A 28,000-nucleotide genomic window follows, 5' to 3' on the forward strand; every position below is an offset into this window, starting at 1 on the left:
TATAAAGTCGTGGTTAATCATGTAGAGACACAATTCTTCATCCTTTTTCAGTGGGTTAAAGGTCTGCTTTGGCCCTATGTTTAAGGAATAATTTGTTTCAGTGATCTGCTCTATTGGAATTGCATTTTAGTGTTAAAACTCTTTGTGCTTTCAGCCCCCATTCCTGGCAGCAAGCTGTTTTGCTTTCTGATTTGATGGCTTTTGTCTTAGTGTTGCAGTATTCCACCCCTCCTCCTCCCAAGCTTTTAATCATGACAAATCTTCTAAATGCAGACAACTTTTTAATCTCATCCAGCATCTTCTGGTTTTCCTGTCTGAGTTAGCCTTTGTGCCAATTTCATCCTACAAGCTGTGATGAGCAGCTGCTCAAAGCACTCCCTGATGCTGTAGGTGGGCTCAGAGACATGCAGTGCCAGAGCTGAACTCAGTACTAGGAAGCGTCAGGCACAGGATGAGCAGAGACATCCGATTTATTCTCCAGTGTATTTTGCTAAGTCAGGCCTAGGAACAAGGATCAGAGCATCATTTGTACTGTGCCAGTGATAACATGATAAAGCGGATGTTCTCTTTTCTCCCATAGCTGTAAAGTCTGTTTCTCTTTACCAGATGATTTATTGCTAAAATTACAAGGTAGAATAGAGCAGATCCAGAAAACCATGAGCAGGAGAAAATTAATAAATGTCTCCCTTTATATTCCTAAAAGTAGAATTACATTTGTGGAGTTTTCAGACAACAAATGAAACACAGCATCCAATACATATAGTATTGTGACAAGAGTTCTTGTGTTGGGATCAAAATGTTTTTACCTGACATTTCTGAGTCTCCTTGCCCCAGCTGACATGTGAGGAGGGGGGGATGGTGAAATCATAACTGGTAGCAGCAGGGGCAAGTGCTAAATCAGATATTTAGGACAACTGGATCATCTGCAAAAGAATTTATTTTTGTCCCATGACTGTGTTTCAGAGAGGGGCCAAACACTCAAGGAGAGGTTCTGCCCCAGTCCATATGCACATTTCTAGTCCTCCTTCACACCAGGAGCAGGTGTAAATCTGGACTGAAGTGAGGTGCTAATACACTAGGATAGAAACTGCTTAGCTGAAACAAAGCAATACCTTCTCAAATTCCATTGAGTTCCATTTCATAATTCATTTCTTAATAAAGCCCCCACAGAATGGTGGGGGTTGGGTTGGAAGGCAGCTTAAAGATCATCTCATTCTACCCCCCTGCCATGGGCCGGGACACCTTCCGCTATCCCAGGTTGTTCCAAGCCTATCCAACTTGGCCTTGGACACTTCCAAGGATGGAGAATCCACAGCTTCCCTGGGCAACCTGTTCCAGGGCCTCACCACCTTCATTAGGCAAAATATATTTCACATATTTAATCAAAACCTGCCCTTTTTCAACGCAAAGCCATTACCCCTCACTTATCACATAACCACCTGTAATTGGATTATTATATTCTGAAATGAAATGGCTGTCCTGATAGCCTCTTAATAGATTTTCCAATAGGTGGCATATCAGTTTATCTGCATTCTTCAGTTTTACAGCCTTGCATTTCAGTTTGGTGACCCTTAGGGAGATTCAGCTTTTGTAATAATGCACTGAATGGGGAATTGTGGAGGAGCATTATGTAATAAGTGGCTACCAGCCATAAAATGTCAAATTTCAAAACCCTGACTTTATTCCTGTTGTAATTCTGTCTGTTTCAATGTTTGTGCCAGGGCTGTTTGGTTTTGAATCTGAATATATGAAAGGAAAGCTGTAATTTGCAGTCTCCACCAAACAGTAAAGGATGTAGGTCCTATATTGAGATATATAATAGATGCTCAGATTTTGGTAAATAGTATTTTAAAATTGAATTGGTTAAACTGTTAATATAAATGGAGGGGGATTATGAGAGGTGGGGATTTTTACGAAGCTCTTGGAAACCAACATCGCAATGCTGCTGTTTCCCACCCAGATAATTCATTTTATAAGCGCCGGGTTTCGCATACTAATGCTTTTCAAAGTGCTTACGGCCGCTTCGAAGGTACACTTGAGCGGTACCATCCAGCTAGCGCGGAGCACCGTTCCTCGCCTGGCCGGTGCCGTCACCGGGCGCGCTCCGGCGCTCCCGGGCAGCGCCGGTGCCCGCGGGGGGCGCAGCCGGCGCCGGCCGCGCTCCGCTCCGCTCCGCTCCGCTCCAGCCCCGCAGCTGCACGGGGCTCCCGCCGGCAGCCGGGTCACGTGTGCGGGCCGTAATCCCGGCGCGGGGGTGTCGTTACCGGGGAAGGGGGCGGCAGGAGGAGGGGCTGCCGCCCATGAGGGCTGAAGCCGGGAGCGCGGCCGGCTGCGGGCGCCGGAGCCGCGGGCGCCGCTGCGGGCGAGGCGGGGGCTGCGGCCGCGGCCATGGCCTGGCCCTGCATCAGCCGGGTGTGCTGCCTGGCCCGCTTCTGGAGCCAGCTGGACAAGTCCGACCTCTCGGTGCCGCTCACCATCCACAACTACTCGGACATCGAGGAGCAGGAGGACGGGCCGCCCCAGCGCGGCGGGCCCCCTCCGCGGGGCAGCGCTCGCCCGCCCGCCCCGACGCGCCGCCCGCGGGACGCCGCCGCCGGGAAGCCGAGCGGCCGCAGGAAGAGCCGGGCGGCCGCCGCCGAAGAGCCCTTCGCGGCGGAGACCCAGTACCGGCGGGACTTCAGAGCGTGGCCCCTCCCGAGGAGGGACGACTTCCCCTGGGTCAGCGCCAGTAGCGGCGGCGGCGTCGGGAGGGACGGGGCCGCCCCCCTGCCCGCCCCGGGACGCGCCGCCTGCGCCCTGCCCGGCGGCGGCGGCGGCAGGCCGGCGGCCGACGGCCCCGAGCAGCTCCGGCCGCGCTCGCAGGCGGACGGCGGCCACACCACCTCCTACAGGTAACCGGGCCCGGCGGCTGCCCCGCTCCGCCCCGGGCCGGGACTGCTCCTCCGCAGCGCGGGGCGGGGATGCCGGCGGGCGGCCGCGGTGCGGGGGAGCCGCCACCGAGGGGAGGGGAACGGGGGCTGCCGGCCCGCCCGCGGGCTCAGCCTCTCGCCGAAGCCGCCTTTGCTTTTGCAAGCGCGGTCCTTAAACGCGTCTGTGATGCCCCGGGCAGGTGCGTGGCCCCGGCGGCCCCTCCGCGGGCCGGGGCAGCGCAGCCGGCCTCAGTGCGCGCCGCTGCGCGCCCCGCGCCCAGCGAGAGGAGGGAGCACGCCGGGCTGGGACCCGTGGTGCCAGCCCTGGCGCAGCTTCACCCACCCGCTGCCGGCACACACGGCTCCTCCGACAGCCGGAGCTGCCAGAGTCCCGTCCGTGCCCAAGAGCCGCAGCTCTTTGTGGCATCATCGTTTTCCTTTTAAAACTCCTGGAATGCGACATTCAAGGCGAGCCGAATTACAGCCTTAAAAGATTAGTCAGACAAGAAGACATTTTGCACGATATATCCCCTATGTCATATAATGGGCAATGGAAAAAATTGTCACAAACCACTTGTCTCAGAACCTTTAAAAATTAAGTGACTTACTGATGTCTTCCTTTCCCTCTGAACAGTATGACCGATTACAGATGCTTATTTTCTGGAACAAGAAGTCAGGTGGAATGCACCTAAACCCAGCTTCTGTTCTTATTGACATCCTCCATGGAAGGAGAGGGATTTCAGCTCCTACAGTACTGCTGTTGAATATTGTATCAGTTTCATGTTGTTACCACATGCTCCCTCATAATGATGTTTGGCAGGTTTTAATATACCTGCGAGGTATACTAATAGAGTAATTATTTTTATTCTAACTGTTTCACAAGTATTTATTCACTTATTGCCTATTATCTACCTAGGAGAAATTTCTCTTCATCACTGCAATTCATTAGATTATTTATCACAGTGCTTTTAAGACAAGCTGGGGCCCTCGGGGAGGATTACCAGCCTGCACAGCAGTATTGCTTATCCCACTCCTCCTGCACAGGCAGCTACGTGCAGTTAACATGCAGACTCTGAAAGGATAACTGCAGTGCTTAAATTTATGTGCTATTTTCTCCTTTGCCACATCTCATAGGACAATCACAGAGTAATTATTGATTTTGAGGTAAAGCACTTTTCAGTTTCAAACCAGCAAGGAATTACTTCAGAGAAGCCTGTGTCAAACAAGACTAGCAAAATTCATCTTTCAGAGACACATCCATCTCCACCTCGTTGTGAAGCCTCCTCTGCCTTTTCAGCCTGACTCGAGAGGAAGGCTGCATCAGCCTGCATTAGAGCCACAGCTTTCTTCTAGCTGTTCTGAGTGCTCAGTCACTTCTCTCACCTTCTTCCTCTCCGACTTGTCTGTTCTTACACAAGGCTCTCTACTGTCATCAAAGAACAGTTTACAGATCACAGGACTGTGGCAACATACCAACAAGCAAACCAAACTAAATTTTACAAAAAGTGAGACTTTAAGGTAGTTGAATTACTCACAGCTGAAAGAAGGAGCAGTTAATGACAAGAGTGGAGGCACAAGCCAGGGCAGCCACACCAGAAAAAAGTTCCCATATAAAGCCTTTTAGCTGTTTGAAGGCACAGTAAACAACTGATGCAGACAGAACTATATAAGTAAAACCACTTTGCCTTATTCCAGTAATTCCCATAGTTTCTTTAGATTATCACCTGGTACAACATCACATTTAAGTTGCCCTACCACTGAGCACACAGGCATCACAACAAGCAGCAGGAGAAAAGTTCACAACAGTTTCACAGGCTCCAAGAGTATATTTTAATTTAGATTTTTTTTTAAAGACCAAGCATGTACTTGGCAGAGTTACACTCATTATTAGTTACACTTGGGGTACTGGGTTTGTATTTGGTAGCTTCAGTGATGGCACTCCTACAGTCTGAAGCAGGGAAGGGCTGATCACAGCACACCCACCTTTGGTAAGCTGAGCACTCACAACCCACAAGGACATTTCCATGAAAACCACTACAGTTCACTCCTCTCATCTTATTTTCCAAAGGCAGCACTGCAGTCTGCAAACATTTTTCCAATATTCAGATAGTAGCCGACCAGCACCATTAAGGATTGATATTCTTCATCCTTCTCTGTATCAAAGACCATAAACCCCCTCCTTGTTTATTAAACTGTCCCTTGGTGGCCATACACAGCCTCACTGTGCTCTGGCAACAGGGATCTCCCGACTTCTTGTAGACTGTACTCCCCCAGAAGTGCGAGGGCAGCAGGAAGTCACATCACCTGTGGTAGAGGCAGAACAAGGGGGTTTCTCTTACTAAGGCCTCTTGTGTCCTGAGGAGGAGGTTGGTGAACCCCATGATGTCTTTGGAGTGATTGGAAAAAGGAAGAGTGTCCTACACAGACAAGCAGACAGGGACTCTTGCAGCAAATGGTGGAGACAAGCAAAGGTATGATAACACATGTTTTTTTAAGACAGTCTCACTGCCTTGCTTGGGAGAATATTAGGGAGATTCCCTCTTTTCTGCTTGCAGGAGTAACAGTGAGAAGGTGGGGCAGCTCTGAGGACTGGCTTACCTGCATGGGGAGCTGTGTCCACTCTCCCAAGAAATGGGTCATTTGAGTCCTTTGTGCTCCAGGTGCTTCAGCAGGTTCTGTGCACAGCTGGCAGGCACGCACCAGGAGGCTCTTCCTGGAGGACTGGCTCCTGCAGTGTGGGCACTGCTGGGCAGTAGCCTCTACCTGTACTTTGTGACTGTGCCAGGTCTCAGCAGCTGCCTGGGCTTGCTTAGTGGGAAAGACAAATCAAGTCTGTCTTGAACAAGACAATGCAGAAGAGTTGGCATTGATACATGATCCACTCCATGCTTTTTATAGCAGTAGTGGTTTTCTTGCTTCACTCTGTAAGGTGTGATATAAATTTCTTTAGGTTTTGTACTTTGGGATTTTTTTTAATTCAGGAATTGTGACTCTGGAAGCCTATTGTGTTTGTTTCTGTGAAGCAACCCAGTGTAGTGTTGAATCCCCTGTAACATTCAGCACATTTGATGTGCTTTCGTGTATCAGTGTAATTCTCCTGTGAGACTTCATTCTGCATTCTGCTTTAAACTCAGAAGGAAACACTGCTGCACAGAAATCTGTCTCTACATAGTGAAGCTGGTCAGCATGACCTGGCATTTCCCAGAACAAAATAAACCTCTGGGACCAGTCACTGAGGCTGGAGGAATCTGTCTATGGCCAGAGTAAAGATGAAATTGGAGGGGGTGTTGGAGCAATACCTGTACTCCTGAGGAAGCGAAGATTTTTTGTGTTTTGGAACAATAACTGAATAATAGGTGGAAGGAAAGCACAACTGCCTGCCCTACAAACTATTGCCCTGTGTCCCCAGATCTTTGGGCAGCTTCTTTCTCCCTCCAGTCCCTGAATTTTGGCTGGAGTTTTGCAGGGTCTAAATTAAGTCAAACCCAATGGGGCTGCATTGTGGGAGCTCAGGCACACAGGTTAAGGCAAATCAATACAAGCTGCACTTGAAAGCCTAAAATGGGATGTGCTCCAACTGTGAAAAGATCCCGAGGACTGCTGCAGAGGGTTGCAGTAGATTACACCTTACTGATGCTGGAGGAGGCAGAAGAAAGTGCTGAGTGGCCTCTCTGCACCTTCCCAAGGGTTTGTCCTTTGGTGTCACGGAAGTGACTTCTCCCTTCAGCAGTAAATTGCAGGTGCTGTGTACTTTTGGCTTTGCAGACAATTAATTGTAGTTCTAGGTCTTGATTGCATTTAGCAGACGTTCTAGAAATAGAGAAGTGCTTTACTTAGCTCCCATAACAGGGGATGAGAGAAGCTGGTGCTGTCAGCAGGTATCCCCACCTGGCTCTGTTCTCTGGATGTCATCTTCTTACCATGTGAGAAGGCAACAGGGATGAAGGCACAGCTTCTCTGTCAGGGCCAGTATTGCTGGGAGGAGAACCCTGTTCAAGGCTTAGCTACACTATAAGTCACTACAGACATCAGTTTTCCCTTCAGTAACCTGCCAGCTTTTGGAGAACAGGTGTGTAAGTGAAAACATTGCACCAGAGCTGTGAGCAGTTGTTTTGCCTCTTCCCCCTACCCATCATCTTTAGTTGTATTGTAATACTTGGGGAACTGGGAGGTGTCTGCAAATTTCTGCACACACACACAGTGCAGGCTCTGAGCAGAGCCCCGTCTCTGCAGTTGGGGTTTCCATGACAGATATTTTGAGCAGGTGTGAGAGTCAAGAGCACCCAGCTTGTTTGCACTTGGGAAGCACAGCAGTGCATAACACCAAAGTGGGGCCTTGAGATCAGGAGGGTTTCCTGCTCACCCAGAATGAGCCATGTTGTTCTGATGAAAAGAAACTTCATAAAGAGTTGGAGTAATTAAGGGGAAAGGTGTCTGTTGTGCCATTGCTCATGATTTTTGAGAATAGCAGATGGAAGATACCTCAGCAATCTGAATTCCAAATACTTGTACAAATACTCGGCACATGCCATTCCATGACCATGAAGCAGACATCCCCCCACCAGGAGGGATACCACAGAGTAAAGGGTTTTCCCCATAACTATGGATGCATTCATAGTGTATTACTTGGCTGCCTGTACATTCATCTGCCTTCAAATAGTGCTTTTGTAGAAAAGCAAAGCGAACTGTGGTGACTCCTTCACCTTGAAAAGCATCTTATTATTTTGCTGTGCAGAAAACAGCAGAAATACTTGAGCTTGTGCTCAGGAATGTGTGGGATCAGGGCACACACCTGAGCTGGCAGGGTTAATAATGCTGTGTATGAGGAGCTCCATCCTTGATCCAGCAAGATCTTTAAAGGCATGCTTATCCTTAATAATAGCAGTAAATCTTTTATAATCAAGGCTTACAGTTATCTTTACATTCTTAAGTATCTCGCTGCTTGGGGAAATTAATACTCAAGCCCCTGATTTTTATGCTATTTAAGAAGTAAGCTTGCTTGGTGCAGGCATTGGGATGGATCCAGAGAGACTCATTGTGCACTGCATAGCCTGGCTGGGGCAGAGAGAGCTTGGAGGGGCACAGAGCTATGTGAGGAGAGACACAGTGGGGCTGGGAATAGAGAGGGTGTCTGTTGTGCAAACTGTGCTGTAGAACTGAAATGTGTGATTCAAAGATGTTCCTTAATGTAGGAGGAATTTCCTCCACTTAAAGTCCTTTCAGCCTTTATGTTAGAGTGAAAGAGTGCAAAATGGGTGGATGGCAGAAGTCAAGACCCTCAGACCTACCCACACATCCCCTGTCACATAGTTCTGATAAAAGAGAAGCAGCTACCTGTCCTGTCAACCAATGTAAGTGCTGCTTCCTTAGGCATCTACCTGTGAGCAAAGCAAGTCCTAAAACTCACCCTAAGATAAGAGTTTGAGTCTTAGGGGTTTTGTCTTGTACTTTCATTCAAGTCTTTTGCTGTTGCTTCCTTCTTGTGACTTACGAACAGCTCCAGGTGCTGCCTGACCATATGGGAGGTGAGAGTTGAGACAGGAAATACTCAAGTGACTTCTTCTGCTTTCCTCCTCTGTAACTCCTGTGCACTGGTCTGTCTTTCAGCCGTGTCTTTTCTCTTCCCCGGTATTTTTTCCCCTCCTTCAGCCTTTCCCCCATTTCTGTCCTCATGCTGGGCTCTTCATCTAGGTAGGAGAATGGGCACAATCTGCCTCTGTGTCTGAAGGTTGGAAGGGCAACCCACCAGTGTCTGACACAGCTCAGAGGAGAAGCAGTTTAATGGCTTCATTATCCAGGAGGGCTCCTGACTTTGTCATGCAGAACCTCACTGTGACCATGACTTCTAATATTTGCAATGTTCCATTTGCCAGGAGACATCATAGCACCCTCCCTGACTATGGAGGTCTTTCCCAATCAGTGGACTTAGCCTGTCCCTTGGGAGAGCACTGCTGGCTACCCAGCTCTGCTTGGGCAAACCAGATGAAATGCCCTGACAGTAGCCTGTGAAGGGCTGTGTTGCAAACAGACATTTCACACCCCACTCCTTCGGCCAAAACCTCTCCCACACCAGTCTGACTTCCCCAGGGGACATTTAGAGTAGTTTGTCCTTTCAAAAGAAAATGACAGACACCCCAAGCTGTGCACACAAGTTTCTTTCTAAAGGGAAATTTGGAAGAATGTTCATTATGCTGTTTAATTCTGACTGGTGTGCTGGATATGAGAAGGAAGAAGGGAGAAGAATAAACACAGACTAGGTCAAGCAGCATAGCTCTGAGTTATGGTCAGCTATACAGAACGAGCCTTTTTCTCCAATTCTTAAATAAGGAATTTTATGCAGTGGCTCAGAACCACCATTGATAATTAATTATGCAAAGCAAACTGTGACATAAAGATGAGGTCCTAAAATGACAACTGTTCTGGTATTGGTGCTGTATGACTACCAATGCTGAAGATAAATCTGTATGGAAATAGCAGCTCAGCACTGCAAACAGCACTGTTGGGATTTCCACTGTCTGCCTCCCTATGCCTAACAGAAGTGCCCTCCACCTTGGTGAAATTACAAAGCTTTCTAGGCTAGATTTTCACTACTTTGGGGAAATAAAAAGGATTTTGCAGACAGCTTTATCTGCAAAGCAGAAAACATTAGCAGAGCACATGAAAAGGGGAAAGAGCTGGAGGCTCACATAGGCTGGTCATTGTATAGCTCACAGCATCCAGCAGCTCGAGCTGCAGCAGCAGACACTGTGGTTGGAAAGGACAGAAGGACCAATCCCAAATCCACCATTCCCAAATCATGCCCTGAAGTCTGCAAGGCCACACTATGAATGGTGGTGGGGCTGTCTCTCCTGCCTGGCTCCCTATCTCAGCTGTTCAACAGCCTGGTACCAGCACTCCTGCTCACCCAGGGGGGAGGTGGCAAATAAACAGCAGCTCAGTGAAACAGCTCTCATCAATGCTGGGCTTCATCACAACACCCTGGTAATTAACAACCCAGTATTTTGTCGTTTTTTTGGGGTTTTTTTTTACTTTTTTTTTTTTTTTTGTTGGTTTGTTTCTAGCCTATACATTATTTGTACTCCCACTTGCTCCATCTCTCATCACCACGGGGGTTAAACTGTCCCAGCAGGCCACCAGCCTCCCTCTCCACACTGCACAGATTCCGACCTTCCCCTGCAGACACATCCCCACACATTACAAAAGAAATGCCTTTTCCTGAGCTCTATTAACTGATTTTGAGAAAGAGCAAAGAAACAGTTGAAAAAACAGTGATGTATATGATCAAAGCACTTGCAGAAAGTTGCTTATTAATTATTCCTAGAGTGAGCTAAAGAAACAGCAGTACACAAAAACCAGCCCTTCCCTTTTGATCCCTACTGTTTTAAAGCCTGTGTGCTACTCAGCGGGGTCTTTCTCTTTCACAACCCCAATGGCTTAGTACTTCAGGTACCACCAGTTCATTTCTATTTATGGAGATCAAAAATCTCACCTCTAGGTTGCAAGATGGATGGACAAAACAGAACCTCAAGAGAGTCTGGTCACCAAGTTCTGGACCTGGAGGCTACTTTTCTCCATTGCAGGTCCTTGCAGTCCCAAAGTAACCCAACAAATGCTGCTGTCTAGGCACAAGGAGAGGAGGAGAGGGGTGCAGTGGGAAGGATGAAGATGACTATCTCCAGCAGCAAAAACCAGTCTTGCATATTCATTCCCAGCAGCAGCTGGACATCACACTACACAGGGTACAAAGGGGAAGACAGTCACTAATCTTGTCACTTGATATCTAAAACTAAGTAATATTAAAAACAGGTCATTCCTCTTCCCCCAGCTTTGATCAGATTGATTCACTGAGGACTCCAAGACTGATTTCTAGTCAAGTCTCCAGACTGATATTTGGGCTCATGTTCTTTCTGACTGTTGGCTTTGCAGCTGGAGATAGGAACATGTGTCCTGCAAGCTTAGAAGCAGAGCAAATTTAGTTAGCTGCACTTCTTGACAAAAGGTCGTAATACTCTTTCCTTGTTTTGAGTAGCTCAGCTCCCAAAAGGAGTTAACCTAAGTTGTCTCTGTTTTGCTCCACCTTTCACTTTTGGCTCAGAGTTCTGGGTTCCCCCAGAGCAAAATCCCAGTTCCAAATCAGAAATGCTGCTCTGTGTTGGCCATGACTGAATCTGCCTTTGTGTTTCTGATTCTGTGGGGAGCATTTCCTCAGTGCATGTAGGTGCCTCAAAAATAGTTTTGACTATCCAGGCTGAGAGGAGAATGGTTTGACTTCCAGCCAAAATGAGGGTCTTGTGATCCAGAAGGACTGTTCTTGGGGGCCTGCCAAATCAGCAAATGATCTGCTATAAAGCATCGAGACAGACTTGGCTGCACAGGCAGGCAGCACAGTCATTCATTGAAAGCTGGAGACACACTCCATTGCAGCAGGGAGACCAGTCAGCACAAGGATGAATGGTTAGGAATCAATGCCACCAGCATTCTTGAGGAAATTGGGCTTTATGTGGAGCAGCAGGTTCCAGTTCCTAGAAACTGCAGGGATGTAACTGATGGTTTTGTACCATTTTGCTGGTATTTTGCCCAATTGTTGTGTCCTCCCTCTGGCTGTACAGCAGAACAGAGGTCAGATTTAACTCTGCTTTCATTCACATCTGGGATTCCCTGCTGAAAAGTTGCCTTCTTGGGGCATTACTTGGCCAAAATCACCTTTCTTCAAAAGTGCTGCCTTATCCTGAGGTGTTGCAGGAAGGGAGCAGGAACGCCACCACCAGCACCAGAGGAGCTGCATGGGCACTCACCTGCTGCCTGAGCAGGCCCAAACAGCACGGGGGCAGAGAAGGCAGAAGGTGGCAGCTCAGGACAGCAAGAGCAAACTGATTATAAACAAGATTTGCAATGCAACATAGACAGCCCTGACAGGGGCCTGGCTTTGCTTTCCAACACCAGGAAGTTCTTCCATGGGACATTATCCATAATACACCAAAAGGATCAAGTCCAATCTACACATTCTAAAAGAACACTACACACCTATGCACTTTAAGTTAGATATTTAAAAGAGGAATTTACAGCTATTGTAAATATAGCAAAATGCATGCTTGGGAAAACGAAACTCAGCCTGTGATCAAAGATAAGCCTGACACATTAGAACAAGTCTCAGTCTTACCCCTTGGTCTTGTATATAAGTAGATATTAAAATGTGGTTATTGACCCATGCCAGGGTATGAAAATAAGATTATCACATCTCGGTTAGTCACCTCTCCTTTTGCTACAGAAGCTGCCTGAATTTGTTGCCAGAGATACGCACACACACAGAGCAGACTTCTGTCTTCCTCTGGGCAACAAGACAGCTCAGCTGGCTGCTACTGCAGCATCCAGAAAGTCCAGAAAGGCAAGGGCATTAGTGAGGCCTGTTTGTGACAAGGGGTGCAGAGAAGCAGAGGGAATGCTGCAGAAGGGAGCTGGCAGCTGAACTAAGCAGACCCTGCAATGCTGTTCTTTGGTGCTCTCAAAAGGTGCTCCCCCTTTCTCAGTGCAGTCTCTGCTCCCATTTCTCAGATGATCCTTTGGAGAAGCAACGCCTTCTCAGACATCCTCATGCAGATTTAAAGCATGACCCCCATCTGAAGGAAAATCATCAACGTAAGCATCTGCCAGCTGAGACGGTGTCTCCCTTTGGATGCATTTCAGACTGAGCTGCCACAGCTGTGCAGCTCAGCACACACTGGCAAACACATCTGCTGCCAAGAGAGCCACAGCCAAGTAAGTGGCCAATGTGCCAGAAAGTGTTTTACATTGTAAGTGGTCTATGGGCTAGCATTCAAAAAATAACCCTGACTTCTTATCCAGGAGGGAAGCATCAATGACCTCTAGAAGGGAGCACATTTTGTAGGAAAAAAAGAGTTAAGACAGAGAATCCAGTTAGCCCAGTCTGTGCCTGTTCCATCTTTCAGTCTGGGCTTTCTGAGAGAAACAGGCTGCTTGGCTCAGTTCTTTTATTCTTGGTACGCCTCACAACAGCCTTGCAAGCTGATTGTATCCCACCTTGCCTTCTGGCTTTGCAACCACTCTGAGCAGAAGTACCCTGTAATAATGTTGTCTTTTATGAGTTCTGTCTTGACAATCTCATTTCAGACAAGAGTATCGCCCATGGACTGGAGCAAAACCATCCAAGCCTATAAAGTCAAAACAAGGCTTCATTATCCCAGAAGACCATTTTGTTCAAGAGACAAGCTACAAAGCAGACTTTAAGGTAATTAGCAGTTTTTAAAAACCCTAAAGTCAATGTGAATAATGCCCAAAGTGCACATCAGAAACTTCTCATATTTGATCGCTGTGGTCTATGTAGGGTAAAGCCACATCCTCATTGACAACTGTTTTGTCACTACACATTGGGTTATGTGGCCATCAGAAAGGCATGCTAGACAATGTCATACTGTAACTGATCATAATTCAACCCAAGACAAAGATTTTAAACTACATGACAGAAAGTTCAAGATTTACAATTCCCTCAGTTGGATACCGTATGTACAAAGCGTGTGCCATCACCTCTCTGTGCCTGAGGTGCAGCTAACACCTCCTGCACTAACTTTCAGCAGTCAGTGGGGACTAGCACCAGGGTTGCATAGAGAGATTTGGCCTCTGGGCACAGGTGTTTGCCTCGGAATCTTTGCAGATCACTGCCTAAAGAACAGCACCTGCCCAGCTAGCACAAAACTCTCCCTTGCTGGTGTGGGCAGAAGCTGCCCCCACTATGAATGCCAAGAAGAACAACATGGCTGTGATGAATACACAAGCTGCACAGCTCTGAGGCTTCCTTGGGATTTTCCTGTGAGTTTCTACAGTTTCTTCTGTGAGTTTCTCTATATCAGCAAAGATAATTTTCTTGTTGTGAAATACATATATTGTTGAAAATCCCATGAGGAAACATTCTGTGCTCAGCATTTTCCCTGACATGGGGCCTCACACTCCCCATCCCCAGAAGAAACTAAAGTGCTCACTGACAAGGCTCTGTTTTAGCTACTTTTTGCATTAGACCACCGAAGAGAACAGCACCTCCCAACCAGCCACAGGAATTGTTCACAGGCTGCACTGAATAACTCAGAATGCAGTGCCAGGGCCAGGGCTGAACTCCCCAGCCACAGTGTGCTATGCCAGTAGAGGTAACAGCAGCTACTCCAGGGCCACATGTGAAAAGTAAATCTTTGCCTTGGAGGAGACAAGGAAGAAGTGTTTAATCAGCAGATAGTCAAGTGCCTCCTCCGCAGAGGCTTGCTGGCACACTGCTGCGACAAGGCTCATGATGGGTATAGCCAGCTCTGCTGAAAGTGGGACAGGGACCTCAGGCAAAACAGAAATTGCAAATCTCACCAAAACTTCCTCCTTGCTCTGAATAGTCTGGGCTGTTTGCTGAGGTACAGCGATGAGGATAGACCTTGCCTTTAACCCTTTAACTTTGTATTTTACCCTTGTTAATTTAATTTTGCATTTTGACCCTAGGGAGTAAAAATAGAGTGTTTTCCAATTTGTCAGACAGAATGCAAAGAAGATCCCTGAAGGTCCCTATCCCAGTTCTTAAGGAAGGGAAGGAGAAAACTAGAATCCTAGACACAAACACATGGCTACCAAGGCCACTGCACTCTGAACCATGCAAGCAAAGGTCCCACATCTGGAGCCCCAGGGCACCATTACAGTCTCTCTAACAGACAGCTTGGCAAAGGTGTAGTCAGGAGTGAAGATGGTGCCAAGAAGCCATCAGTCCAAAGAGAAGTCAGATTGGTTCACACCTGGCCATTAGGATTTTCCCTCTCACCTGAAGTCCCTGGCTTTGCCAGACATATGAGAATCAGGTTTATGGTATGTCCTGACAACCTACATGTAGGACTCAGGCTGCTGGTTCTCCCCAGCCACTGAGCTGTGCATATGTTGTTTGTAACATTGCACTTCTTCTTTAGTATGTCAGATGCATCCCCAGAGGAATGGAAAAATCAGAACAATGAAACAACATCAACCAGAGATCAATAGCTTTCCCTATACTCTCTTTGCCTGTTTTGCACTTCTTTCTCTGCTTGGATGGTGCCATCAGCATACCTAGCAGAGCTTTAGGCCCTTTTATGTTTTATGGCCAGTTTCAGTTCGAGTCCTGGGCTGGATCCACATCTACAGCCAGTCCTATATAAAATCTTTGGAGTTTTCAGCATTAGGGATGACAGGAGCATCCAGGTGTCCTTCATGCTTCAGTACAACTACAGGGGCTACATAGTGCATGAAATTCTAATTCCACAGACATCAGAGAAAGCAACCATTGTTATCTCTGCCTTTCCTCCAGGCGTGAGAAGTTGACATGCTTATCCAAGTCCTTACAGTTTAACAGCCTGGCACATCCAGTAGCCAGTTTTTCTCCTTTGGATCCTCCAGGCCTGCACCTCTATTCACAGCAGACCTGGACTGTGGCCCCATAAAGCATTGCAATGGAACATTTTGATGGAGCCTGGATGGCATTCTCCAAAAGCTTAAGGACCAGACACACACCACTGTAATTCCTCTCGCTTAAATCCAGCACCCATCCAGCAGTGAATTTGTTGTGATGCTTGAAGAGTGTTTGCTAGCATCACACGTGCCCTTGAATCACCCTGTACAGCAAGGCCAATCTCACTGATGCCCAGCCATGGGCTAACACCTGGGTGTGGTTACAGGGAGAGCAGATAGATCCTCACAACACCCCAGCCCCCTCAAACTCGACAGTTGTATCCTGTGTCACACTAACGTGCTTTTCTCCCTTCCTCACCCCACTAGATCCCAGAGGTGAAGACCAGGTTCTCCCCCAACCCTTCTGCTGTTTTCCAGGCACCATCACGGATCCTCAATGTGTGAAGCTGGACCCTCCTCACACCCAGGCAGCTTAAACTTGGAGTTTCTGTTAAGATGTATCACTATGCAATTTTCATGAGGAGTGTTAAGATCAAAGAACGTGTGTTATCAAAAGCAGCTCCAGTGATTAATGATATGCACACACACTTTCTGTTAACACAACAAACTGCAAAGCACTTGGTTCAGGACTGGCAGAACACGCTGCAAGGAGTGACCTAGTTTTTCACCGGAGCAGGTTCATTGCTATGCCAGCTGGCGTCACATTAGGAGATTGGCTTTGGGCAGCAAAGGCAGGACTGCAGGCAACATCCCTACTCAGAAATACACAGGGTAGGAGGGAAAACAGTCACAAGCAGGATGGATAATTAAAACCCAAACCAGTTTTATTTAGCAACACCCTCCAAGTAGGCCACTGAAAAACAGGGAGTAGTCTGGCTGACTTCTGAGCTTCTTGAGGGGTTTTGGGAGTAGGACCTCAAATGGCATCACCAGAAAGCACAGCTTCAAAGGGCTGGTCTGAACTTCCAAAGTTGTTTTAGAAGCTGGAGGAAGCCAGCGTCAGTGAATTCTAAAATACATCTGGCACATGCAGTGTCTTGGGCCTTTAAGGCTGGGAAGCCGGATGTTTCCAAAATTGGAGAGCTGATGCAGGAGCAAGAGAGGACTGAACTCCAGGAGACAGCTCTGACAGCAGTGCACCATACTGGTTGGAGAGGAGTGCATGGATACAGCCAGGCACCCACCAGGCTCCTCCAGAGGATCTAAGATACTTACATAACTTGTATAGCTGTTAGGGTGACTGTAAATATTGTACATGGATTTTACCTAAAGCAATCTGTGATCCTTTAATGAAAAGGATATGCTTATACTTTTAATAAATGTTAACTCTTTGCATATGCAAGGTGGAAAATATTGCCTTGAAACTCCTAAATTATCGCCTGTATATTGGTAATGTTAATGCTAGGAGCAACCACAAGCGAATGTTACTTAGATATTCTTCTTAAAGAAAAATGTAATGTAGAATGTAAGCCATCTGTCATTTTTAAGATAGGCCGTTTCAAGTGTCATTGTTCTGAAGCTGATTTTTTTAGACTGCTGTGCATTTAACTTTTGCTGAGGTACATGTGTTTTGAGAAACCATTTTTTTAGCCTTTGTTCATCGAGACTTTACAATTTCTATTTCAATAACTTATGCAATATAATTAGTCTACCGCTTATTTAATGGATTTATTAATTATTTTGGAAAAAGAAATTGAAAAACTTTTACTTTGTGTTTGCAACACATGTGTTGTCCAGAACAAGGGAAACTATCCTCAGACTTGAACAGTGATCAGATACTCATTCACCTGTAATAAAACAGACTTTTACACAGGAGGATTTTATCTTAACCTTCTTACTAGCTGAAGTCTAAGATAAATTTAATGAACTTCAGGGATTCTGCTAAAATGTATGCATTACTGTAATTCCCATAAGAACAAGTTTTGGGCTGTTGGCATGTGAATTGTACTTGCAATACATGCAGACAGCATCTTCTCACTGCATTATGTGAGAATTTAATGGTGCCATCCCTGTTCTCTACAGTGGGACCGAACACAACCACCAGAATAGGGAGCACTTGCAGTAAGCTGCATTTGGCTGGGACAAGGGATGGCTCTTCCCACACTCATCCTTGGAGAAACCTGCAGTAATCCCAGTGCTTGCCAAAATAATTTTTCAGGAAATTCATTTGAAGCATTTAAACTGTGCTAAAAGGAGTTTTGCATGTTAGATGTTTCTAAGAATTCAATCTGCTTGTTTAATCTCTTTATAATGTTTTTAACAGTTTTGTTCAAACAATTTAAGTTCATTTCAATCCTGGACTTTATTAATGACAAGGAAAAAAAAAGTAAAAAGGAAATTGTCTATTATCTCTTCTTATTTGACTGTATTTCTTAAAAAATGTGATCCATGTTTAAACAAATTGGTAATATAAGCTTGTATTTTATCAAATGGACTGAATTTAATTTAATAAATTAAAATGTATTTTGGCTATTTGTTCTCTTGGGTATTTTTGTTGTAAAATACAACCCTTAGGTATTCAACCTTGCAGTACAATTTGTCACTGCATGACAGTAGGGCACACTGGACACCAAACAAGGCATGAGGATGCATTCAGAGCCATCAGCAGTCAAGTCCTAACTCCTGGAGCTTTCCCCCAGGCACAGCCCCCAGCAAGGACAGCTTGAAGGCACATTCAGAGCTGTGGCCCAGCTACGTTCCCTATGAAATGCAGAGGTTGGATCCACTTTGATGCTCTGCAGAGCCTTTCTGCATTTTCTACACTGTGCCCTGTTAAGTTTCACCTCAGTTTCACTCTGCCGTCTCACACAGATCACAGGAAAAGGTGATAGCATTGAATGTTAAAAGAGGTCACTGCTTTACAGTTATTCCCAAGAACATTTCAGACAGTAAAAGTGCTGAAGATACAACCAGCTTCCCTAGACAGTGCAATAGCTCTTCTAGCTATGCCTCAAAAGACTTCAGGAGAAAGCTAAAGGCTCACAAGCTCACATTGAGCTGCTGCTCAATGTACATGAGCAATGAACAGAAGGAAAAGTGAGCAGGTACTTACCACTGTAAGGTCTAGGGTGATGCCACTGGCTGTCAGTGTCTGCAACTTACCTGATTTTGTATGAAAAATGCCTGCCTCAGCCAAATTGAAAGGTATCACACGAAATTGCTCTGAAGAAGTCAAATCTACATGAGTTTTGCCGGCTCCAGGGAGTCGTGACGCCAGAATTGCTTCCAACACTGTTCTCACACTAGTATTTGTCTTCCCAATTGCTCTGGGCCCATGTCCAAGTCCTTCAAGGATTTTCGACTGAATCACACTGCAAGTAAGGGTTATTTGACACATAAAGAAATGTCCTTTAAAAAGGGTTTACACCCGTAACTTTAGAATTTACTACCTCTAGGATGACACTGAACCTGCTTGTTTTGTTTAATCCTGCTGACACCTGGGCTGTTGGGATGCTGAAGGTGAATTTTGTGGCAGGGAGCAGTGAATACCTGCACTGCCATAGGCTCAGTGTAAGCTTTGGTGGGGGAAATACACCATTGCTCAGGAGAGTTGTTGTGAACTAGCAAAATTCCCAAGCAACACATTTCTGATTTTCTTGCTTTCATAAATTGCACGTTTCTCTCTGCATTGCACTGATTTGAGAGCGAAGCATCAGATGCAAACCTCTACCTTAGTCATACCCGTTCCCTCTAGCTTGGTTACTGCAGTAAGGACCAACCTGGTTTGCCACAAAGGGATTGCTGGTGCCATGCAACCCAGAAAGGCTGTGGTTACTTCCAGGGCAGGAGGCACTTGTGTGGCATTTAGCACTAAGATGGTGCTGTGCAGCATTTCCAAAACAACGGCGCGTCCGACTGTTCACAGACACTCGGCTCCTCCCTACAGGGCAGGGAGAACGCAGAAGTTTGGTAACTTTGCTTACTCTTTCGGTTCCTGCCCGTGCCAAGTGCCGGTGCCCAGCGCTGGCAGAGGGTGGCGGGAGCTGTGGGGGGGTCTCCATCAGGGGTCTCTGAGGGGAACCTCTGTGAAGGGGTCTCCATGAGGAGAATCGCTGTGGAGGGGTCTGAGGCGGTCTCTGAGGGGAATCTCTGTGGAGGGCTCTCCATGACGGGGTCTCTGAGGGGAGGGACAAATGGTGGAGAGGGGGAAGTCCTCTGTGAGGGGGTCTCTGTGAGAGGAGGGAGCAGTGAGGGAATATCTGTGAAGGGGTCTCTGTGGAGAATCTCTGAGGGGGTGTCTCTGTGAGAGTTCTGTGGAGGAAGCAGAGGAGGGGTGTCTCTGTGAGAGTTCTGTGAAGGGAGGAAGCTGAGGGGGTGTCTCTGTGAGGGGGTCTCTGCTCCGTGCCGGACACCGCCGGTCCCCGAAGCCATCAGAGGAGCCGGGGCCGGCCTGAGGGAGGGAGGAGGCCACCATTGGCAGTGAAGGACTGAAGACAACAGAAAAGAAGTCGAGGGGAGAGCATTTTGGGTTTTATTGGGGCTTTTTCCCCGTTTTTTTAGGGACTGGGGGGGTTGGCTAGTTTTTTTTTGTCTTTGCCTCTCACCATCCATCTTCTATTTGGCAATAAGTTCAACTAATTTTCCCCAAGTCAAGCCTGTTTTGCCTATGGCAGTAACCAGTACATGTCTGTTTTTATCTACTGACTTCGTTGATCTGCCCAGGGCAGTGATGGCATCCCCATCTGTGATGGCATTTAAAAGACCCATACTGTGGCACTTGTGGACATGGTTAACGGTGGGCTTGGCAGCCACTACTAGACTTGGTGACCTTAGAGGTGTTTTCCAAACTCAGTGATTCTGTGCTACATTGTCCTCACCCACATGAGGCATGTTACTTTCTCCCGAGTTCTGGAGTGACAGCGGCTGGGCCAACCTCAACCCACCTTACTTTTGAAAAGTCTTCCACACAAACCAATGACTTGCTATTTAAGCAGGCGGCTCTGGAAGACAAAAGGTTGGAGGAGCTCAGCTCCTGGCTTCCCCTTCCCCAGCTTCCAAAACCAGGAGCTTTTTAAAATAACTAGAAAATGGGAAAATTACCTTTTCCTTCAGATCAATTCCTATGGATAAGAATCCAGAACTAATTACGACATTCTGAATACACAGAGTACAAAAATATCTGTGGATCTGGAGAAACTTTGAGTGACAGGTGACAGTCAAGACAATCCTAGCACAGCTAATAAAAGAATTTATTGTAAACATACGTATATTACACAATTATACAGTATAATACAGATAACATGAAGGATTTAAACACTCAGCATTACAAATAGGGGCAATATTCATAAAGAGATCTTTAACTCTTCAGAAAGCCAGAGAAATATACTGTAACATTTCAACACACCGCATCTGTAGCATTCCACAAATACCTGAAGGGATGTGTGAAATTTCACAACCTCCATCTTATCTCCAAGCAATTCCCACAGGAACTTCTCACCAACAAATTTTTCTCCCACCACTATTCAAAATGCAAAGAACTTGTTGCAAACATTTCCTACATCTGAAGAACTAAACAAATGTGTCACTTTCTATCTGCTTTTAACAGTTTATTTTTCTTCAGCAAACTTTATATACTAATATAGCATCTCCTAGGAGAATAACCTGTGGTTGCTCAGAAATGTAGCAATAGATCTCCACTACAAGAACCCCATTAAGAATGAGAGGTTCTGTACCTGCCTGCTTGAGGGCCAGGTTCAGGACTTTTTCTGAAACTCCATCCCTCACAGAAAAGCAGGACACAGGCAAAGAAGCCACAATTAGCAAACAGATGCCCAAAGATGAGCTCCTGCATCCTCAAAAGCTGCTCTGGGTGTTATCAGAATCCCAGAACAAAGCCTGCAAGAGGCAGGGGCTGGAAATGCATGTGTACAGAATCACAGAACAGGCTGAGTTGGAAAGGACCCACGAGGATCACCGAGTCCAACTCCTGGCCCTGCACAGGTCACACCACATGTCTGAGAGCGTTGTCCAAACACTTCTGGAACTCAGGTTTGGTGCCCACTGCCCTGGGGAGCCTGTTCCAGTGCCCTGCCACACTCTGGGTGAAGAATCTTTTCCTGATGTTCAGTCTAAACTTCCTCTAACTCAGCTTCATGCCAGTCCCCCGGGTCCTGTCACTGGTGATGAGTGAGGAGATTGGTACCTGCCCCTTCGGAGGATGCTGAAGACCACAATGAGGTCTCTGCTCAGTCTCCTCCAGGCTGAACAGACCAAGTGACCTCAGCTGCTCCTGCCACAGCTTCCCCTCAGACTCTTCCCTGTCCTTGTGGCCCTCCTTTGCATGCTCTCCAGTAACTTAATGTCTTTTTTTATATTGTGGCACCCAAAACTGCACAGTACTCGAGGTCATTGCAGATCAGAGCACGACTAAGTCTGCCCACAAGGCTGCTCCCACAGAACCTGCAGGCTGTCGTGATAGCGACAGGGATGTGAAAATGCCCTTCTCTTTCATGAAGTACACAGGGGTGCCTGAAAGCAGTACAGACCCCAAGTTCACTACAGCCTACAAAGCAGGGGTCTGCAGCTCCCCAGCTACCTGGATTCCTCCCAACTCAACACTGAGCTGGAACGTAATCACTGCTGCTCAACTCCGTCACACTGACCTCCACTGATAATGTCAGGGCTAAGCTGTGCCCTTTCCTTTCACAGGCAATCCTGCACTCAGCTCACCCCAAGCCAGGATTAGCTTTTGAATCCAGAGCATCTGTAATGTCCTTCCTAGGGGGCATTTAAGTCCTTTTCTAAATGCTGTTTGGATTTCATCCATTGGTCCCATTTCCTAGATTCAGGGTTCAGGTTCTGCCACTCTTTTATTCAACAGAACTGCAGCTCCCTGTTAGCTGTTAGATGAACTGAGAGGGGCTTTCTTGCAGACCCCAGTTTTATTTAAGGTGGAGAAGACAGGTGGCATCCCATCTGAGGTACACAGTGCTTTCTTCAGTTTAACAACTGCATCAAACTTATACTACTCTCCTTCCAAGTCTGAAACCTCTAACTGAAGCATTTTTCACAGTTCCTGCACGCTACTGTAGTTACCATTGCCTGTGTTCTAGCCCCAAAAGAGCACCAAAAGATAACATTCTGCTCCAACCCCAGGTCAAGAAAGATAACTGTAGTTTAATGTTTATAAAAGGCTTTGTATTGTCAAAGCACCGCACCAACAAGAGCGAGGCCTCAGTACACCCCTGTGAGGTAGGTATCCTGCTCCCCATGCTCAGAGATGGGGAAACTGAGGCACAGAGTGATTAAATCAAAGGCCATGCAGCAGATCAGAGACCCAGCTGAGATCAGCACACTGGAGGTTCTGGCTGTTTGGCCCATGCTCCACCCATGACAGCACTGCCAGACAAAACAAGCATACTGAAAGTACAACAGTCCCACAGGAGTCCCACCAACTTCACAATGGCTTGTTCACACTACCAGCAAGCACCCATGGGGGAGGACAAAGGGGTGGTGGATGTGGGGTGGTCAGGATGTTGTCAACGAAGCTTTCTTCAGCAAGGTGTTGATAGCCAGGCTCAGACATGTCTCCCTCACCAGCAGTGTTCCTGAGACAGGTAAGTGCTGGAGTTAGTAGCAGAACTTCTTCCTGCAGTCAAGACATCAGAGGATCTCCCCAAAAGCAGCAAATCTTTGAATTTTTGATCCCACCAGGCCTCTCTGTGTTGAACAGAACCTATGCCAAAGCAGTGCTGCTCCCACAGCGCTTCACAGTTCAGGCTGATACTTGGTGAACGCTGCTACAACATTAAGACTCGTACAACACCACTGGTCATCTGCCCTCCAGCACTCTTCAAACCTCCTGGCAGCCCAGGGAGGCACTTGCTGGACAAGTGACATGTTTCAGCCAGCCCAAGCCTACAAACCCCAAATATTGTCTTTGCTCCTCTCCTTTCCCATGCAGGACAAGTGGTCAGTCCAATCTTTCCAACCCTGATCGTGGTTTGTTCATCTTGTTTGAGGATCTGCCAGTCTGCCCTTTCCAAGGTGACTAAAAAAGGTGGCACCTGACACCTCCTCTAGAGAGGCAAGGAATTTGGTTAGGTGACACTTAGCTGAGCAAGCTGCTGACAAACCTACCAGCTGTATTCTCAGTCACACACATCATGCTCAGGCAAGAAGGGCCAAATCTGCTGCTGCCATAAGCCTTCTGCTCCCTCAAATCCACACCTATCCACCCATCTACTCAAATGGCCCACCTTAAAGAGCTGCCTTTGACTTTTTCCACATTCAGAGTGCCAAAGCAAGTGCCCTGCTCGCTGCATGGGGAAACCAACTCGTATGCAGACTGCATTAAAAAACATCATTTCTCATCTTAAAAACCAGTTCAGTCTCACCAGCAGAGCTGTCTCAGAGGGACCAGGCCTGTGGAGTCTCTCACAGCTAGCAACTTGATGCAAACTGACAATGTTTGTTCAGCCACTGAACATACACTTACCAAGTAAACACTGACATTTAACAACTTGATTTGGAACAGAGCATCATTGTGTTGCATTAAGGTGCATCTTTAATTGGAGGTAACAATCTAGTAGCCCAATGTTATAAATGTAATAGTGTCCTACAGAAATACTGGATTTGTCAGCCCAACTTCAGTCATAAATCCACCTTTCCTGTAGCACCTTCTCTGCTCTATTTCATTGCTCCTCATTTAGTATCTTCATATGTTTGTTTGTGAGGAAGTCAAGAAAGGGAATATTACAGATGGCTTTGTGAATATTCATCACTGTGATCTCTCTTGGAGTCCTGCAGGGAATGCATCAGAGATGCTATTATAATACACAAAAAACCACATGTCCATAAAGCAGCAAGTCAAAAATAACAATCAAAGCAAAAAAAGGATATAAGAGCAGGTGTTAGAGCAATGCAGGGAAAGCATTAAAATATCACAGCACAAAAAAGCCACTCAAATGACTGAGGAGAAACCTCTTGGGCACTGGGACAGGAAAATCAAATACTAAAGCATGAATTCCTGAATTTGTATAGCATAATCTTTGTGTATGTACTTCTACATATAACACGTATATATTTTAATATATTACGTAAATATTTATATATTGCATACAAATGAATATTTAAATGGAGCATTTTCTCATAGTGTTTGGGGTTTTTAAAATCAATTTAAGCTATCTCAAATAGTGCTGCTGAACAGAAATCAAAATGTGGCCTCATCAATAGATAGTAAAAAAGAATTCTTTACTGTTGAGGGTAGTGAGGCCTTGGCACAGGATGCCCAGAGAAGCTGTGGCTGCCCCATCCCTGGAAGTGCCCAAGGCCAGGTTGGATGGGGTTTGGAGCAACCTGAGATAGTGGAAGGTGTCCCTGCCCATGGCAGGGGGTGGAACACAAAGATCTTTAAGGTCCCTTCCAATCCAAATAATTTTACGATTCTATAAAACTCACTCAACATCTGAGGCAGAAAAGTGTGCATCAGTAAAATAAAGAGATTATTTAGATTAAGTTCTAGCAGGCCATGGCTAAGCTGTCTACACAGCAACCTGAGATGGACAAGAGTGAGCAGGTCCTTCCAGTGTGGCTCTGCAGAAACAGATCATCTGCCTCTGAGCATGGCAACACCGGAGAGCCCTGCCTTGGTTTTTAATGTTCATGTTCCCATCCTTTTGCACTAGGGGGCCACAAAATAACAAACCCTTCTTAAGGCTGGTTCTTCTCAGAGCACAGTCCATAAATTCCCTCAGTCTTGTGGTCTGAGCCACACAAAGCCTGACTAAATTCCCCAAGCCATTCCACCCTCAGTGCTGGTGTGAGTGGTGGCAAAGCAGCCCCGAGCTGTACCTGTTGTGAGGAGCTGTCTGGTATGCCACAGCGAGTGCTTGCCGTAGGATATCACTCATCAGCTGCTCAGTAGCCTGAGACAAGAGACAGCATGACAAAAAGAGCAAAGGAACTTGCTATTTGCTCAAGTATCAGTGTAGAAGATTTTGGCTAAAATTTTGGCTGGCTTCAATCTTCAAATGACCAGCACAGGGCAGTTCAAGACACCCTAGTGAGTTTTATTACTTAAGACATGAGTTTATTTAACAGAAAGAGACACAGATGTGCATAGAGCTCAGGCTTCAACTGCCCAGCCTGCTTTCCCTCCAGACCTGCAGAGCTGTACGTGCCCAGCAGGGTGGATCAAGCACTCCAGAGCCTGAGCTTCCAAGAGCATTTCAGGACCCTGACTCTCACACACCAGAGCTGGTGCTGTACATGGCACACTGCAGACACTCTCCTGGGAGCCTCTCCCTGTGGTCACCAGGCTTCTGTCAAGACACCCTTACAGGAACCTCCCAGCAGCCATATGCCAAACACTTGGCTTAAACAAGGTTCAGTCAAAAACTAATTAAGGCTCTTGGCTTTCTGTGCTGTATTCAAAACCAGAGAAGAGGTTTCTGCAATGTTCAGTGAAGAAAGCTGGCATAACTACAATTATAATGGAGCAACCTGATGGCTACAATCTGTGTCTATAAATGGATGTACTGTGGCAAGTAGAAGGGAGCACAGCACAGGCATGCACATGAGTGCATGTGCCACCTGGAATCAAATAGATTTTGTAAATCTCATCTTCTGATAAACTGCAGTCTGTATAAACAACCCTGAAAATCATCTTTGGCATGAAATACACCAGAGTGCTGCTAGAAATAATCTGTGTTGGCCTTCAGTCCAAACCCAAGAACTCCAGATCCCTGCTGTTCAAACTCTGGTGCAAAACCATTTCTCTATTTTTCCAGAAGTGATTATGATAGAGAAATAGTTTCTCACACGTGGCAGAATTGTTACTCTCCACAGGAATTCAGCAGTCTCCCAGCAGAGATGACCTGGTCAAAGTAATCAAGGAGTATTTAGGAAAATATAGCTAACCTTGTATGAAACAACGAAGCCTTACACAATCTGAAAGATTCCCACCCAATTCTGAAGGGAAGGACAAAGCAAGGGGTACTTTCAAAATCACAGGATGAGTCAGTATCTTCATTGTGGTGAGAATTTGTAAATCACTATTCTGTGTCCAAGCCAACAATCAGTTAAAAAACTGAAAATCCAAACAAAAATGTATAGCTCTCTTTGGGCAGCTATGTATCTATCTATTCATGCAGAAAGACAGGCTTTGATTTGATAAATGCATATTAATAAAGCTGCTCCATTTTTTTCCCTAATTGCTGAGTTAATACAATTACAGACAAGTAAAGTAATTTCTTACCTTTAAAATCATATCTTCTATTACGGATGCATAAACATTCTTTTGTACCTCAGCAGGTTGAAAAGAAATCCCTATCTATAAAATAGAAGAGATAAAAAAAATTAGTATATAAAAAAACCACAATTCCCATTGTACTAGAATTAGATAAGATTAACAGAAAAAAACCCTCTTACAAAGGGTGGTTGAATGAGAAGCAAGTAGACATATAGAGCTGTCAAGCAGTATAATCTCAGCCTTAATTTAAAAAAAATCTGGGTAAAACTAGCACAGCTTGTAGAAATGCCTCTGAAGGTCAGAAGAAACAAGAACAGATTTTAGTTTATGTTTCAGAAAGTCCATACAAAACCCAGGCTGCACTAGGTATCTTTGGGTTGAGAAAAGAAGCTCCATTTTAAAACTGTACACATCTTCAATCCATCTACTCATCAACTTTCCTGCACCCAGCTATGGCCACTGAAACCACTTTAAACAGTATTGCTGGCACAGGAGTTCCACCCCAAAAGAGTGTTTCATTCCTCAGTTCCACTTTCATTGTGCCCATGCCTTTGTCATCCATGTAGCAAGAGACCAGACTCACTGCAGAACCAAGGTTTTGTCCCTTGCTGTCAGCAGCTGAGGGGGGGACAGGGATCCTTTCTTTCTCCAACAACTGCTCCATGCAAACCCCTCCTGCTGCTCTGGTACAACAAAAAACACTCTTTCTTACAAGCCAAGTCAGTCTCCTCTCCTGTTGCCATGACAGAAAACCTACCTCTCCTGCCCTGAACTGAACAGGAGGAAGAAACCCAAGCAGCAGAGAAGTCTGTGGAGTTTTACCACAACCCCTTTTCAGGAACTGCTATTATGTAGCACTGGTCCATGCAACAAGTCCACATCTTTCACATGATAAGACAGGAAGAATTCAGTGCTAGTGCTCCTCATCCCTCATTTATCCTTGCTTTTAGCCTTTCAAGATGATTTTTCTGTACTAAGCCCTGCAAAACAGCTAGTCTGAAATGAGCTCCCAGCTGGCATTCTTCCTTTCCAGAACTGGCAGCTGTGTGTCTTGAGTCAGAAGGTCCCATTTTTCCAGGGCATGTATAAAAAAATTTAATTTAAGTCCTGAGGCCTATATAGATGAAAGAAGTTCAATTAAATAAATGTAAGAGCACAAGTAGCTTAACAACAGTCCTAATCAGCTTTGTGATTCACTTATTACCTTCTCAGCAGTGTCCCTCACAAACTCTGATGCAGGCAAGGAAGCCATGTAGAACTTCATCTCTTCTTGTTTCTCCTCCTGTTCTTTCTTGATGTTTATTTTTAATGGTTCGCTAAAGTTGAGAATATCTACTTCCTCTTCATGCTCTGGCTCTTGTTTCAGAAATTGCTGTAGTTCCTCCAGTTTTCGGCACAGCTCCTCACCACTGCTGTAAGAGGAAGGGCACTCTGAAATAGAAGCAATCAATTAAACACACGATAGGTTATGGAAAGC

The 28,000-nt window shown here is 46.1% G+C and overlaps 2 protein-coding genes across 12 annotated transcripts in view; one reads left to right on the forward strand and one right to left on the reverse strand.

Annotated features, from left to right (window-relative positions):
- The first annotated feature begins 2,275 nt into the window (after positions 1–2,275).
- Positions 2,276–17,802, forward strand: MAP6D1 (MAP6 domain containing 1). Its single transcript, XM_021555818.4, has 3 exons — positions 2,276–2,891; positions 13,038–13,155; positions 15,699–17,802. The coding sequence occupies exons 1-3, from the start codon at positions 2,389–2,391 to the stop codon at positions 15,774–15,776; spliced, it is 699 nt and encodes a 232-aa protein (XP_021411493.3). The 5' UTR covers positions 2,276–2,388; the 3' UTR covers positions 15,777–17,802.
- A 2,700-nt stretch (positions 17,803–20,502) lies between these two features.
- Positions 20,503–28,000, reverse strand: part of YEATS2 (YEATS domain containing 2) — a 50,160-nt gene continuing 42,662 nt past the window's right edge. For 9 of the 11 annotated variants that reach the window (XM_085586986.1, XM_085586989.1, XM_021555794.3 and 6 more), the window contains 4 exons: positions 27,728–27,954; positions 26,530–26,604; positions 25,125–25,198; positions 20,503–22,879 (listed from right to left, as the gene is read on the reverse strand). In XM_085586986.1, coding sequence (XP_085443112.1) covers positions 22,729–22,879; positions 25,125–25,198; positions 26,530–26,604; positions 27,728–27,954 — 527 coding nt within the window. In that variant the 3' untranslated portion in view covers positions 20,503–22,728. Of the gene's footprint in view, positions 24,075–25,124; positions 25,199–26,529; positions 26,605–27,727; positions 27,955–28,000 lie in introns of all 11 variants that reach the window. The other 2 variants (XM_085586987.1, XM_021555788.3) reach the window with 1 other exon arrangement.

The sequence above is a fragment of the Lonchura striata genome, chromosome 9, assembly GCF_050655825.1.
Source record: "Lonchura striata isolate lonStrDom1 chromosome 9, ASM5065582v1, whole genome shotgun sequence".
Taxonomy (NCBI): Eukaryota; Metazoa; Chordata; class Aves; order Passeriformes; family Estrildidae; genus Lonchura; species Lonchura striata.